The sequence below is a fragment of the Myotis nattereri genome (assembly GCF_964212035.1).
Source record: "Myotis nattereri genome assembly, chromosome: 1".
Classification (NCBI taxonomy): domain Eukaryota; kingdom Metazoa; phylum Chordata; class Mammalia; order Chiroptera; family Vespertilionidae; genus Myotis; species Myotis nattereri.
The window spans coordinates 205,013,877-205,030,672 of NC_138075.1; the positions used below are offsets into that span (position 1 = coordinate 205,013,877).

The following is a 16,796-nucleotide window of genomic DNA, read 5'->3' on the forward strand; positions in this document are numbered from 1 at the left end:
TCAGACGTCCCTGTATTTTCATTGTGTATTCATCAAAACCTTTTAATAACATGTAAAAATACTCATGCTATAATGTATTTATAGGAGACAAAAGAATAAAGTCTGAATTCAACTATTACAAATGTTACTGGTAAAATATTTGGATTCTGCATAACTTTTTCTCCATACTTTTCTGTATTTTCAAAAAATGCCTAAATTTTTAAAAACTAAAAATATTATCATTGCTCGATTACTTTTAATATTATTAGTGCTAATATTAACACACTATCTCTAGTTTACTTTTATGCTTTCAGCCAGGCAAAAATGCAGAGAAATCTCTTTTATGCCTAATCAGCTAACAAGCAAAAGTGTGACTTTGACCGGGTAGCTCAACCTAAAAGACTAGTGCTGATTTGATTTTTCTCCAAAATAGAGTAAGCAATAGGAAATCCTTTTTTTTTTTTTTTTCAAGTAAAGTATATGAGATGCTGGCAACTTCCTGCATTGCTTCTTGGCATACATCTCTATTGCCTTGCTTTATTCTTGTTAATATTTGCTTTAAAAAAGTAAAAACAGTAACAGGAAAGCTAGAGTCCCAGACCAGCACATGTAATGAAACAGTCCCTGCTGGCTACTTTCTTACACAACACTTATGTTTTCTCATTCCTAGTGTCTGCCCAATAAAGGTGAAAACTGTGTCTCTTATTCAGCATTACACCATAGTAACTATAATGTCTACCACCTCTTTATTGAATAATTTTTACTCACAAAAACTCTATGAAGAACATACTCATTTTACAGTTATAAGTCCTATCATTAACTTGAACTACACAGAATCATGCTGTCAGTCTACCAAAATGGTCTTTTATAATTGTCAATGTTCCTATTAGTTATTTAAGGGAGTGAATTCTGGGGACAAAAGTTAAATTGTTAAAATCCCTACTCTACTTTTCTTATGGTAGTAAATATGAGCACATTACAGATAGGAATAAAATACAAAGCTTTAATTTCTATATTTTTATTTAAAAACTTTCATTAATCTCAGTTTTAAGCAAAAGCATGTGTCTGTTCATTTGATATGCAGTACTTAAAGGAGCATCCTCTGACCTCAAATTTTTGTCAAATTTTTTATAAATATATGAAAAAATAAGCCCTAGCTGGTTTGTCTCAGTGGATAGAGCGTCAGCCTGTGGACTGAAGGATCTCAGGTTCGATTCCGGTCAAGGGCACATGCCTGGGTTGTGGGCTTGATCCCTAGTAGGAGACGTGCAAGAGGCAGCCAATCAATGATTCTCTCTCATCATTGATGTTTCTATCTCTTTCCCTCTCCCTTCCTCTGTGAAATTAATAAAGATATATTTTTTTAAAAGTTAAGTGCTCTATACAAAGCCAAAGAAACTTAAAATAAAAAGGATATATTCACTATAGAAATTAAGTAACATCTTATTATTTAAAAGTATATGTTTATTGTAGATCATTTGAAAAACACAAAGCTAAAAAATTTTTCTAGAGAAACTCAGTTAACATCGCAGTATATTTTCTTACTAATTTTTTTTCTAATTTTAACTAATAGTACAAGAGCATTTTTCTATGTCACTAAATATTCTAAATTATTACTTTAAAAAATGGTTGCATATATCACCAGCCCATAATAAATTTACTATAATAATATTTCCGTTTCTAATTATAACTATGTTACCAATTTATTACTATGAATAATGAACTTATGCACACATTTTAATACATACCTGATTATTCCATTAAAGTAAATCCCTTTAAGTAGAATTGCTGGGTCAGAAGGCATAAACCTTTAAAGTTATTTTTTTTTTTAACTATTTTTATTGATTTCAGAGAGGAAGGGAGAGGGAGAGATAGAAACATCAATGATGAGAGAGAACCATCGATTGGCTGCCTCCTGCAGATCCCACACTGGGGATCAAGCCCACAACCCAGGCATGTGCCCCCAACCAGAATTGAACCTGGGACCCTTCAGTCCACAGGCCGACGTTCTATCCACTGAGCCAAACCAGCTAGGGCTAAAGTTATTTTTATACAAAGAATAACTGACATAAAAAACACTGTTCAACTATATGTCCCAATCAGTAGTAAGAGAGTTCCTGCTTTCCTGCACCCTCAATATGAGGCATCATTATGAAAAACTTAGCCAACACAGCCAGGCAATGAGTACTAAATCCTTTAAACTTATGGTTCTATGTTTATTAGTGAGTATAAAACATTTTTGCATTTTTTTTGGCCACTTGAACTCTTTGCCCACTTTTCTACTGAAATGTACATTGGTTTGTAAAAATTCTTTTTAAATTAGGGATACTAACTCTAACTGCACTATCAATAGAGTAGTCACTGTTCATTGAGCACTTGAAATGTGGCTACTCTGAACTAAGAGGTGCTGTAAGTGTAAGATACACACTGGACTTCAACAATTTAGTACAAAAAGATAATGTAGCCCTAGCCGGTTTGGTTCAGTGGATAGAGCATTGGCCTGTGGACTGAAGGGTCTCCAGTTCAATTCCCGTCAAGGGCACATGCCTGGGTTGTGGGCTCGGTCCCCAGTAAGGGGTGTGCAGAAGGCAGCCAATCAATGATTCCCGCTCATCATTGATGTTTCTATCTCTCTCTTCCTCTCCCTTCCTCTCTGAAATCAATTAAAAATATTTTTTAAAAGATAATGTAAAATATCTCAATTTTTATATTGATTACATGTTGAAATATTTTGAATATACTGGATAAAATAAATTTCTTCTATTTTTTAAAATATGGTTATCAGATAACTGAAAATTACATACATGACTCACATATTTCTTTTGGACAGTACTGCTCTAGAATACTGTTTTCCTTTCACCTTTAAATATTTTCCAGGTTAGTTTGACAAACAGTTATTTCTCACTTTAAGTATGCAAATGAAGCAATTGTTTCCCTCAAGGTTTCCTCCTCTCCTTACTCTTCATACGTTTTTCCCAACCCCATATTCTCCCACACAAGAATTTTATAAGCATAGACTAAACTTTATTTCTTGACAAAAAAGTATGTTTTTAGAATTTTTCCCAAAAGTTCTTCAAATACTGTTTTCTTCTTACACTTAAACAGTACTCTTTTTCTAAATTATTTTTAAATTTTACCATAATTATGGTAGCCCTTTTAAAACAGTTTCAGTACTACTGAAACTAAATTTTCACAAACAAGGTTATTTTTAAAACCCACTAAGTGTTTTTAAGTGTGAAAACACATTTTAATTTTTTAATAATAAACATTCCAAAGAACTCTGCCAAGTCATTCTGACTGGTGAGATAGGAAATTATTATTTATGGTTCCCAGATGATAAGAGAACATAATTTTTGACATGACAGTTACAGAGACTAGAATTACATATTACACTATTTCAACTCCTTTTAACCAACATTTAAAGGGCAGTTTTGCCTAAATTCAACAGCCACTACAGCTAATTTAAATGCCAAGTACATAAATTATGTGGTCAATAGAAGCAATGCTACAAAGTTTACTTGGGTATTTTTTGTTGTTGTTCATCCTCACCCGGGGATATTTTTCCATTAACTTATAGACAGTGGAAGGGAGAGGGAGAGGCAGAAAGAGAAACATCAATGTGAGAAAGACACATCAATTGGTTGCCTCCTGCAGGGGCCTGGTGGGGACTGAGCCTGCAACTGAGTTATGTGCCCTTGACTGGAATCCAACCTGGGACACTTCAGTCCGCCAGCCGATACTCTAACCACTGAGCCAAACCTGCTCGGGCTTATTTGTGTATTTTAAAGTGAGTATAACCAAATGATTCATTCTGCTCATAAGAGAATCAGGTATATTGCCAATATAAAAAACTCAACAATTATACTTTCCATCACCACCAAAAAGCCTCAAGAACATTTCTGAAAATTTAAGAGCCCACTTTTACATTTATTGCCAATAAAAAAATACAAATGTATTCTTTGCACAGCATAGGCGTTACCAAAGCTTGTATTATACACTAGTGGCCCAGTGCACGAAATTCATGCATGGGGGGGGGGGCCCTCAGCCCAGCCTGCACCCTCTCCAATCTGGGACCCCTCAGGGGATGTCCGACTGCTGGTTTAGGCCCGATCCCACAGGGACTGCTGGCTCCTAACCGCTCACCTGCCTGCCTGATCACCCCTAACCACTCTGCCTGCCACTCTGCTCGCCCCCCAACTGCCCCCTCTCTGGCCTTATTGCCCTCAACATCCCCCCCCCCAGGGCCTGATCGCCCCCAACTGCCCTCCCCTCCTGGCTTGATTGCCCCTAACCGCCTCTGCCTCTGCCCGGCCACCATGGCTTTGTCCAAAAGGACATCCAGAAGGTCTCCCAGTCTAATTAGCATATTATCCTTTTATCAGTATAGATTTGAATAACTTGACTACAAATTCTATGGCCAGATCACAAACATCCTACAAGTGTTTCAAACATGAATTTTTGAAAAATGTTTCTGCAAATACTCTTTGCATCCTCGGGAATCTGGAGGATTAGATTAAGGGTGGGTTTGGTTCACTCTCTGCCCTCACTGTTTCTATCTCAGTTTTCAAGTGTCACGCTATGGCTGCCCAATCTATGGCCAAAAGCGAGGGAAGCCTGATTAAAACTTACAAGCTCAAAGCTATTTTGGAAACGATCGGACAATCTGCATTAGAAACGAATGTTGAAGTAGAGGGATAAAAATAACAGCTCCGGTAGATACTTTTTCACCAAAAGGATTGTTCAACGGAACTGAGGCGTTCTTTTGTTTTTCCGCCAAAAATTGGGCTCAGTTCAATGACGGTGAGATGGCCATAGCCTCATACTTCTGAATGACTCGCAAATGTCAAATTGCAACCCCGCGCGCCTTCATCCTTTTAGGAAATGCAAGAAAACAACTGGGAATTCGAGGCAGGAGCAGGGCAGGAAAACCTCCTCGGCTACAACGCAGGTGGATGGGGAGCTCGAAAGCCCTGGAGTCTGAGGAGTCGGCCACTTCCCACGAGGCTGCCTGGGGTGCGAGGAGAGGGGTCACTGCCGGCACCGCGATGTGCACTCAATGCGCGATTAGCTACAAAGTGGGCGGCTTCAAGGTGGCGACCCTGTCCGCAAGCTCTGTGAGCCCTGACCTGCGCTAGGACCGAAACGACACCAGGGTCCCCAAGGCCGGTCAGGAGGCCCCCTGGAGGGCGGGCCCCACTGCAGAGGCGGAGACCCGAAAGGCTGGGGGCTGGGGGAGGGCTCGCGGGCGCGCGGCCCGAGGAGAGGCGCCCAGCTCCGCCTGCTCCTTCGGCCCGGCTTCCGCGGAACCGGCGGCCGCCGGGGCGCGACACTCACCCGGGAGCCCGCCGGAGCCGCGGGCCGCCGCCCCGCCGCGCAGACGGAGCCGGCACAGGGAGGCCCAGCCCCGTCCGTGGGCCGCAGCGGCGGCGGCCAAGCCCGGCAACATCCTGGCGGGGCAGAGGCCCCTACTCGGACTGCGTCTCCTGCCGCCGCGCCACCACCGGCACCAGCGGACTCCATAGACCGGGTACCGGCGAGCGACGACGCCTGCGCCGCCACTGGCGGCCTCGGGGACCCGGAAGTGGCAACGTCATTTATTAACGCCGGCGCGACGCAGCGGACGTGACGTCACGCGGAGCGCGAATCGCGAAGTTCCGAGTCGGGGCACCTAGACTGGGCGGGTGTGGGGAGGGCGTGGCTGCAGGTGAATTTGGGTGTGTATCCTTTTTTTTTAAAGGTATCTTATTGTTGAAAGTATCACAGATGTCCCTTTTCTGCCCATTGACCCCTCCACCGCTAACCCGCCCCCCGGGTGTGTTCTTGTCTCCTCCGCGCCTGCACGTTCACTCCTTGCCTTGAAATCGTCGCAGCCGGAGAGAAGTGGCAGCCTGTGGGGCTTTTGCTTGCCTTTTTACTTCTTTCCGAACTCAAGACCCGGGCCAGGTGTTGTAGGTGGGAAGGAAGGTGGGAAGGAAGGACGGACGGACGGACGCTGTCTTCTGATTCTCCCTCCCGTGCCTTCCCGGGTAAGTCCCAGAGGAGGCCGGCGTGTCTTCGGTGCTGCCGAACCTTCACCGGAGCCCGTCGTTCTTCGCCTGTAATGCCTTTTCGTACCCAGTACCACGGAGGCAGGGACCGGCTTCGGAATCAGTTACCTGTCCTACTAACCTTTGAACCGCAGATTCTCGTCTGTAATACAGCAGAGTAAGAATTTTATAAATTCGAGATGTGTCTGCATAATCGAGATGTGCAGACATCGACAGCAGGCATCAGTCTGGGCCCAGAGAGAGAGAGAGAGAGAGAGTCCGCCCCATATTCACCGCGGCGTTAACCGTGTTTCTCTCCGACATGTTTCTCTCTGTTTATCTTCTCCAGGTCTTAGCTCAAACTTAAGAGAGGCCTTCCTCCACCACCCTTGCTGTTCTTTGCCTTGTCGCCCTGTATACATTTCAAGACACTTATCGTTGTGTGAAACTATTTTATTTTCTGTCTCAAAATAGAAAATAAAGTGTCATGATGCTGGAATCTTGTGTTTTGTACATTGCCGTTTCCCAGGGGTTAAAACAATGTGTGGCACAGATAAAGTGGTTGAATGGAATGCACAGTAGTTTGTTTTCAAATTAATCTCGGCCACTTAACTGTATTACTACACGATAGCTATTTCAAGGGGAAACTAATGAGCCTATTCCTAATTTTAAAAGAATCAACAGTCTTATACAGACTGAGATAAAGCTAAATTAGTGAAGTCATGGTGATTAAATTACCACAGATTGGTAAGCAAATTTCACTTCCTAAGGCAAACATAGTTTAAACATTAAGTGGTCAAACATTGAAAAGTGCTGTTCACCACCATATGTGTGTTCTTTCCTTTCAGCATCTCCCATACTCACTTCCTCATGCTACCCCTTGAGCTGATCTCACCCACACCTGCCAGGCGGGGGTCAGGCAAACCCACCATGGACTGTAAAACTAAATGCACTACACTTAGCACCAGGGCAAGGTCCAAGGGGATGAGTTGCCTGGGCAGCCACAGTGTGGCCCACTGCTCCCAAAGACATGCTTGGGTCCCACTTTTATTTCTGGCTCCCTAGGAGGGCCTTTTCTGTCTGACCCTCAGAGATCCTGGCCCTGAGATTGGCTTCTGTTGTGGGCTGAAATGTGCTATCCCCCCAACTTCATATGTTGAAGCCCAAACTGCCATCACGTCAGAATATGACTGTATTTGGAGACAGGGCCTTTTCAGTGGTGATTTAAGTTAAACTGAGGTCATTAGAGTGGGTCCTAATCCCATCTGACTGGTGTCCTTAGCAGAAGAGGAGATTTGGACATCCAAAGAAACACCAGGGATGTGCACACACACAGCGGGAAGACTATGCCAAGGCACAGTGAGAAGGCATCCACCTACCAGCCAAGGAGAAGGCCTCATCAAAACCAAACTTGCCACACCTTGATCTTGGACTTTCAGCCTCCAGAACTGTGAGAAAATACATTTTCTGTTGTTGAAAACACCCAGTCTGTTGATAGTTTGTTCTGGTAAAACAAGCAAATTAATAGACATTACAACTGGCCTTTGCTGTTTTCTGTTACTACTAATAATAATGAAAATAAAAGTTAACCTTTATTACATATCCAAAAAATGCTGTCCCATAAATATTCATAATCTGAAATTGGCTCAAATATCTGAATATTACTATTAAGATAGACTTTAACAGAAATTCAACTTTATGATATAAAATACATAAGGGCTTAACTCTTAATTTTATGGTAACTATGTAAATATCACTAACCTTTGCTATAATGCTATTTAAATGCTTTAAATTCTTAAAAATAGCCCCTGGTTTCAACTATCATTTTAATCAAACTGATCAAAGCTTCTTAGAGTCTATTATGTACTATATCGATTTCAGAGAGAGAGGAAGAGAGAAGGAGAGGGAGAAACATCGATTTACTGCCTCCCGCACCCCTAACTGAGGGTTGAACTGGTGACCTTTTGCGGCGACACTCAATTGAGACACACTGGCCAGGGCTTCCTCCTCTTTTTGCCTCAAATATCTATACAAGCGGGATAGGACAGGCCTAGACTCTTGCTCTATTTTATTTTCAACCTTCTGTGAACCCATCTTCCAAATATTTCAACAGCATGGACATCTTCATTAGAGTTTCATTGTTCCCACTAACTCTAGTACACTTTCTCCTGACACCTCCAACATTCCTTGTCCTTGGGTAGCTTGCTGGAAACTTTCATCTGACATGTATCAGATTTCTGTGAAAGTTTACACCAAATATCCAGGCCTTTATTTTATAGCTTGTTTTTTTTTTTTTAAATTAAAAAGTAGGTTGAATTGAGTTGATTCTGGTATTAATTTTGGTTACATTTACTTCTGGACACAAACAGCTACAGAGAAATTTGAGACAAGGGGGTGGGGTGGGGGAGAGGGAAGAAGCTTGTCCCTGCCTTGTTTCCTGGTTAAGAAGGAGCCAGCTTTGGAGAAGGGGAGCCAAAGCATGGTTTGTAAAAAGCTGAATATATAGATGCCCTTGAAAGCTGAGGCCCGCACAATACCCATGAAATAGTAAACAAGCTTGACTGTGGTTTTGGCTTATTAACAATAATGAGTAAATCAATTAAGAATTTCAAATTTCTATTTTTACTTAAAAAGAAGTAGGTTATTAAGAGCCATAAGACTTTCCAAAGAATTTGGGGTAAATGGGAGAATTTAACAAACAAAAAAGAACTAAATAAACAAAAGAAAATCTTAAAGTAAGAAGCAAAAGAATAATTACTTAACCCACATGGCTGTGACAAATGAAAGGCCAGAGTACAAAAAAAATAATTACTCATTAACTTGCACTGTAGCATCTGCTACATGTTATTTCAGCAACTGAATTATGCAGTAATGACTTAGAATTCTAAACTTAAGTATCTAATCATTTAGCAGTCATTCCTGTTCCATACTTGCAAAAAAAACCAAACATTTTATTGGAAAAGTGGTTAAATAGTATCACGACTAGTCATAGAATCTAATACTGTATACTGGTACATTCAAACTGGCCAGCAGCTGCTCACTGACCTCATTGTTGAAAACAGTGGTTTTTATGGTAACAAGTGAGAAGCCCTGAGACGGTCCAATATTTTACACCCTCGCTATTTTTTTTCTGATAATGGGCTTGTACTCTTATTCCTTTTCCATAAGTAAAGAAAGCATCAAATTATTTAGTCACTGCACCCCCAGCCAAGAAGTACAGGTCTCTGATGGAAACTGTACTCTAGACAGTGGGTTTTGGCTATTTGTGAGGATGTCAAAAGGGAAAATACACAGCTGATAAAGCCTAGAACCAAGGTTAGCGTAATGCTCTCCAGTTCCATCCATGCTGTTGCAAATGGTAAGAATTCCTTCTTTTTTACAGCAGCATAGTATTCCATCGTGTAGATGTACCACAGTTTTCTAATCCATTCATCTGCTGATGGGCACTTAGGCTGTTTCCAAATCTTAGCAAAGGTGAATTGAGCTGCTATGAACATAGGGGTGCATATATCCTTTCTGATCGGTGTTTCTGGTTTCTTGAGATATATTCCTAGAAGTGGGATTATTGAGTCAAATGGGAGTTCCATTTTTAATTTTTTGAGGAAACTCCATACTGTCTTCCACAGTGGCTGCACTCATCTGCATTCCTACTAGCATTGCACGAGGGTTCCTTTTTCTCCACATCCTTGCCAGAACTTGCCGTTTGTTGATTTGTTGATAATAGCCATTCTGACAGGTCTGAGAAGGTACCACACTTCTATTTTTTAAAAAGCAACAACAAAAAAAACACCCTTCTATTAATGTAGCCTCTAGAATTCAGTGTTCTAGAAAATGGAAAGGAATGGCTGGGAAGAACACCCCATCCCATCATACATAAATAATTTTCATTTTATATTGCTCTATTTTTCAGAAGAATGAACAGACATGAAGAGTGGTTAAATGTATTACCCATGGTCATAGATTTGTATGAAGTAGTTAACTACTGAAATCTGGTTCTGACCCTTATTCTATGCTCTTACCATTATATTACAACTAGAGACCCAGTGTATGAAATTCGTGCATGGGGAGGGGGGTCCCTCAGCCCGGCCTGCACCCTCTCTAATCCGGGGCCCCTTGGGGGATGTCCGACTGCCTCTCGCAATCCGGGACTGCTGGCTCCTAACCACTGCCTGCCTGGCCTAATCGCCCCTAACTGCTCCTCTACCAGCCTGATCTCCCCTAACTGCTCCCCTCCTAGCCTAATCGCCCCTAACCGCCTCTGCCTCACCCTGTACCCGGGACCTGGGCTTCCCTCCCTCTGGCCAGCCACAGGTACCCAGGACCCAGGCCAGCTTCACCCGGGCTGGCTGCCCGCCACAGGGAACCGTGGCAGGCAGCTTCGCCCAGGCCATAGCTGCAGATGCCCGGGACCGTGGGACGGGCGGCTTGTCCCTTTCCCAGGACGCAGACACAGGCGCAGGCGCTGATGTCCGGGTCCACGGGGCATGCAGCTTGTCCCTCTCCCAGGCCGTAGCCCCAGCCTCTGGCGTCTGGAACCACAGGGCGAGCAGCTTGTCCCCTTCCCGGCCACAGGCACAGGCACAGCCACTGGCACCTGGAACTGTGGGGCGGGCGGCTTGTCCCTGTACCAGACTGCAGCCTGGCTGGTCCCCATCTCTCTCTCGCAAGCTCATTTGTTCCTGGCTGGTCCCCATTCCTCTCTCCCCAGTGTCTAGTGTCTGAGCCATTACAGCGTGATGGCATGAGGGTGTGATGACCATTTGCATATTACCTCTTTATTCTATAGGATATCCTGTAATCTTCAAAATTTAAACTTTCCTTGACAATTAAAAAATTTACAGCACCTGGGTAGGGGAGAAAACGGGATATGGTCAACACTACAAATATCAATTAGTACTCAACAGTACCTGGAAAATAATTTGTTATTTTCTAACTGTTTGGGATATAAATAATTGGGAAATTATGATAACAACTACTCAATTTATTCAGTAAAGCACTCCATACAATTGTTCTAAATGACAGATCATAACAGCCAAAATGTTTTGAGCCCTTTTATCTGAAGCACTATTTTAAAATTCTATATGGTTGGCTCATTTTGTCATCTCACGATGTATGCGGCAATATCACCATTTTATAGGAGAAACAGAGATCACACAGCTAAGAAGTGACGGAACCCTGCAGTTTGACCAGGCTCCCGTGCCTTCCTGATGATATTCTTATTTCCTCTACTTCCTAGGTGTCTCACTTGGGATAAGAATCAAGTCACTCCCCGTTTTTGGCAGATTCCCTAAAGAAGACAGAGTTGTAATTCTGGGCTTCATTCTGTGCACATTATAGATAAATTTAGTTTTGAGCATTTTATAAACTATTTTTGCATCTTATGCATTCATTTGGGGAAGTTTACAAAAGCATGTACCGAAGGGGACTTTTAATCAGTTACTGATTTTGAAGATGTACTTCTGTTAGAGCTCTTGTTACAGAAACTGATCTGATTTTGCTATTAATAAATAACAGCACTTTTGCTTTCTGTCCCTGGAATTTACCTGAGAGTAAAAAAAAGCAACTGTCAACACAAGGTTGTGTACTTTACTGAGGGAAAGGGGGAAAAAAATTCTCTTAACAGGTCCAAAGTTTCTTTTTTGCCCAGAAAAGTGTTGACATAAAGCATAGCAACATAAGTTTAAACCACTACTGATTCATCAAGTAGGGAAGTTCTTTAAATTTCAAGAGTCTCAGAATTTCCTAAGGTAAAATGAGAAGCATATTATAAAATGTAGCTATTCACCTTCAACAATTCTCAACATAATTCTATGCTGACCACATTCTATGAATGAAGAAATTGAAGGCCAATGAAACAAAAAGAATGTGTACAGGTTGGAGGCACCACTGTGGGCTTCCTGACATTATCCTGATGCCATATTATATTTGTAACATTTGAGCTGAGACATCCTGAATTTAAAAAGAGCCCAGAGAATGTGGTGAAACATTTATTTACTTTTCCCATGGAGTCTCTTATCAGATCACAGAGTCTACCTCAGATAGATATTAGTTTCCTTTCTCTCTTGGCTCCTTGCCTTTCTACCATCTTCTTCCCTCTACTCATCCAATCTTCCAAATCTTTTCCTGCCCTCTGTCTCCCATTAGGTTCCCATCTCCGTGTTGATGGGCAATAAAGGATCATTCAGGTGCTATCTATCTTTGGAGAAACTTTTGAGTACTTCAGATTCTTCAGAATAAAACCCTACCCAACAAACCTTTCTCTGTATGCTTACTGATTCTCAAATCTCAAAGCCCAACTTTGGACTGATTTGTTTCTACTAGCAGGGTGAACTAGACACACTAGAAATAATCTTTCAGCTAAAATCAACCAAAAATATGTTAAACTAGAGGCTTGGTGCACGAATTCGTGCACAGGTGGGGTCCCTCAGCCTGGGTGGCGATCAGGGCCAATCGGGGCTATCAGGGTCGGCGGGCTGGGGGGAGGGACCATGAGTTGTCCAGCTGCGGGAGGTTGGCTGTGGAAACGCACTGACCACCAGAGGGCAGCTCCTGCGTTGAGCGTCTGCCCCCTGGTGCCAGTGCATGTCATAGCTACCAGCCAGTCATCTGGTTGTAAAGGTCGCTTAGGCTTTTATATATCTACTAGAGGCCCAGTGCACAAAAATTTGTGCACTTGGGGGGGAGGAGGGTCCCTCAGCCAGGCCTGTGCCCTCTCGCAGTCTGGGACCCCTCAGGCTTAGGCCTGCTCCTGGGTGGCAGAGGGCAGGCCTAATCCCTAGGTGCAGCCCCTGGTCGAGCTCAGAGCAGGGCCAATTGGGGAGTTGGGGCACCACCCCCTGTCATGCACAGAGCAGGGCGGATTGGGAGGTTGTGATGCCACCCTCAGTCACGCTCAGGGTAGGGCCGATTGGGGGGTTGGGACACCGCCCCTGTCACACTCAAGGCAGGGTTGATGGGGAGGTTGCGGCACCACCCCCTGTCACGCACAGAGCAGGGCCAATCAGGGGGTTGGGGCGCTGCCCCCTGTCACGCACAGAGCAGGGCCGATCAGGGGGTTGGGGCGCCGCCACTCTCACACTCAGGGCAGGGCCGATGGGGAGGTTATGGCTCCACCCTGTCACACACAGAGCAGGGCCCGTGCGGGGGGGGGGTGGTTTGGGGCGCCGCACCCCGTCACACACAGAGCAGGGCCCGTGGGGTGGGGGGATTGGGGCGCCGCACCCTGTCACACACAGAGCCACAGGGCAATCAGGGGCTTGGGGAGCTCCCCCCTATCAGGCACAGAGCAGGGCTGATCAGGGGGTTGGGGCGCCTTCCCCTGTCAGAAACAGAGCAGGGCTGATAGGGAGGTTGTGGCCCCGCCCCCTGTCACACACAGCCGCAGGGCAATCAGGGGGTTTGGGCGCTGCCCCCTGTCACTCTGATCCCGGTGCTGGGAGGCATATTACCCTTTTACTATATAGGGTAGAGGCCTGGTGCACGGGTGGGTGCTAGCTGGTTTGCCCTGAAGGGTGTCCTGGATCAGGGTGGGGGTCCCCACTGGGGTGCCTGGCCAGCCTGGATGAGGGGATGATGGCTGTTTGCAGCTGGTCACACACCCTTCAGGGTGGGGGTCCCCACTGGGGTGCCTGGCCAGTCTGGGTGAGGGGCTGAGGGTTGTTTTCAGGCTGGGGGTGACTGAAGCTCCCAACCACTCCTTTTTTTCTTTTTCTTTTTTTAATTCTGGGCCAGCTTTAGCTCTGAGGCTTGGCTCCAGCTCTTAGGCCTCCGCTGCAGAAAGTAGGTTTCTGGCCTTCCCTTACAATGTTGCGATCCTGCTGGCTGAAGCCCGGCGGACTAAAGCAGGTTTGTTTAGCTTCTATATTTGTTACATAGTTGCTTAGAGTTGCAGCTCAGAGGCCTGCAACGGCAGGCGGAGAATGTTGGAGTCCTCCGTCACTGAAGCAAGCAAGCCTCATGTTAGTTTCAAGCTGCCTGGCTGCCAGCCGCCATCTTGGCTGGCAGTTAATTTGCATATCTCACTGATTAGCCAATGGGAAGGGTAGCGGTCATATGCCAATTACCATGTTTCTCTTTTATTAGATAGGATCTATCTCTATCTCCATCTATCTATCTCTGGATAGATAGATGGAGATAGAGATAGAGATAGATAGATAGATAGATAGATAGATAGATAGATAGATAGATAGAAAATGCACACCTTAAAAGCAATTCCCAAGAAGGCAAAATGTAAAGAATTTTCAGAATACATGAATGCACACAGGTAATCTATTCTAGCTCCTACTGAACGTGGGGTAAAGGCTGGGACACTGAATGCAGGAGATAAAGAAGGCCCAGCCCAGCTGATGTGGCTTAGTGGTTGAGCATCAATACATGAAACCAGGAGTTCGTTTGATCACGGCACTTGCAAGCTCGGTTTCCAGTGAGAGGTATGCAGGAGGCAGCCAATCGATTATTCTCTCTCATTATTAATGTTTCCATCTCTCTCCCTCTCCAGTCCTCCCTGAAATAAATAAAAAAAATATATTATATATATATATATAGAAGGCCCATCCAAGGAGGAAAATCTAATAGACATTTGCATAACCACTGTATTTGAAGTCAAATGAGACATCTAGGAAAGTTGCCTTTTTCTACCTGTGTGCCAGGTGTAGTGAAGAAAAATCTCCCCTGAGAAGTCATAACCACAAGCCAGTATTCATAACATTGTGCCCCAAATTTATAATTCCTATACAGAAAAATAATATCCAGAGCTAAAAATTTAGTTTAAAGTGTTCCCAGTTTGGTAGTGCCCCAGGCATCTGGCAGAAGCAGCTGTAAATCTTTATAACCTCAAACTTTATTAAGTATGCATGTTCAAATTTCTAAAGTTTAATGAAAACAATACAGTAGCAAATGTGTATAAATTTCAAAATGGTAGGCGGTATGGGGGGAAATGGGATGGAAAAAGCCAATCAAAACAAAACCCAACCAAATATTATACAGAAATGACATTAATATAACCAGTGTTAAGTTCTTCTGATGTCTGGGAATGATAATATGCTAACTCAATGAAAGAATTGGAATATTTGGTGTAAATGGTTATGCAGTACTTTTTTTCTTGGCATGGTACTTACATCCATTTATAAGAGAACCAATATTGATAACCAGAAAATGTTCATTTACAGAAGAGTATCTCCACTTATCCTAATTTGCTCAAAACTTGGAAGACATGTAAATGTCTAAGATGACCTTCTGAGATTGGGCAAACAGCAAATATGATGGAGGCATCTCCTAAGTATTGAATCATTTATTCTACAAATTTTAAAAAAGAATGAGCTAATTGTATGAGTACCCATTAGGATAGTACACCAAAGAACATCCACGAGGGCTGCTGTTTCCTAAGACTGTCACTTAGACTCTAAAATGCATACTCAGTGAACATGGCCTGAATGAGGGTTGTACTCTGTAATGATTTATGTCAGGAATTATCAGTCAGGAATTCCCACTGACTCATCTGTGGAATTTGGGTTTCTCACTCTTAAAATAGAGACAAAAAGTCTGCATACTTGTCATAAATGTAATGGGAAGAATTATTAGCTTACTTAGGCATGTTGAAAACAAATAGTAAGTATTAACCAGTGATAATGGTCTAAAAACTTTTATAACATTAAAGGTTGAAAGCATAATAAGCCCCTCATAACCTTGGTTAGGTGTTTAATGTAAAAACCAACTGGAAATAAAATCAAAAGCCAAGCAATGGTCCTTTCCTCCCCACCCCTATAGTTATTATTACATGCAAAATGAGAGGCACTAGAATTATTTTGCAGAAAAGTTGCCACCAGGGGACAGTTTGTTTATAATTAAAACTAAAGGCCCAGTGCATGGATTTGTACACTGGTGGGGTCCCTCAGCATGGCCTGCGGGTATCTGGCTGAAAGTGGCATCCAACATCCCCCAAGGGATGCAGTAGTGTGTGAAGCGGCAGGCGGCCAGGGAGGAGCTGCTCCTGCTCATCCTGGTCAGCTGAGCAACTGCCCGTCTTCCCCCACCGCCTCTTGCATCTCCTGGTCTGCCACACACAGCTATGGAGAAGTGGGTCCCTAGGGTGGAGCTCCCACAGCCTTTCTAGGGGTGCAGACTGAGGCTCGGAGAAGTGGGGTGAGTGCCCGAGGGGCACCCCAGGTGGACCAGGGAGTCTCCGTAGCTGTGTGGCAAGGCTGCCTTTACACGCTGTCCTGCAAGTCCTGGGGTGGCTCCGGTCTGATAGGAGGAGGCAGATACTAGGGACGGAGTTTGTGGTCTCTTTTTTCCCTCCCTCCGTCCCTTGGTCCCGGCTGCCCGGGGAGGATGTGGCTGGAGGGGTTGATGGGGGTCGGGGGTGCTGTGCCTCTGGAGCAGTGCCTGGGAGTGGTGGAATTTGGGCTGATGGCCTGGCTTCCCAATGCGAACTGCAGCTTGGCTCCACCTGCTTGTGATCTTTCATAGACTCAATCACCTGTTTCTCTTTTCATCTGTTCAAGTTGACTGCCCCCTGGTGGTCAGTGCGCGTCATAGCGACTGGTTGACTGGTCTTAAAATCTGAGACCAGTCTTAAAATCTGAGAATCTGATAATAGTATATAGAGAATAGACAAAGAAAGACTATAAACCTGCTTCAAGGTTATTTGTACATCTTAATGTCAAAGGATTAAAAGATTATGATGCTGTTGAAAGCACTTTAGTACAATATAAACACTTATAGTTAACTATAACTTCCACAAAACCTTTTGAGCATAACAAACATAAAAAAAGTTGCAATAAGCCTTACATA

General features: G+C 43.8%; 2 protein-coding genes across 4 annotated transcripts in view; both read right to left on the reverse strand.

The window, feature by feature from the left end:
* Positions 1-5,542, reverse strand: part of SLC30A9 (solute carrier family 30 member 9) — a 77,472-nt gene extending 71,930 nt beyond the window's left edge. For both annotated transcript variants that reach the window (XM_081086550.1, XM_081086549.1), the window contains exon 1: positions 5,314-5,542. In XM_081086550.1, coding sequence (XP_080942676.1) covers positions 5,314-5,425 — 112 coding nt within the window. In that variant the 5' untranslated portion in view covers positions 5,426-5,542. The remainder of the gene's footprint in view (positions 1-5,313) is intronic.
* A 187-nt stretch (positions 5,543-5,729) lies between these two features.
* TMEM33 (transmembrane protein 33) overlaps positions 5,730-16,796 on the reverse strand; it is a 30,367-nt gene continuing 19,300 nt past the window's right edge. Inside the window, exon 8 of one of the 2 annotated variants that reach the window (XM_081096163.1) lies at positions 5,730-7,509. In XM_081096163.1, the coding sequence (XP_080952289.1) occupies positions 7,350-7,509 (160 nt within the window). In that variant the 3' untranslated portion in view covers positions 5,730-7,349. Of the gene's footprint in view, positions 7,510-13,558; positions 14,509-16,796 lie in introns of those variants that run through there. The other variant, XM_081096164.1, reaches the window with a different exon arrangement.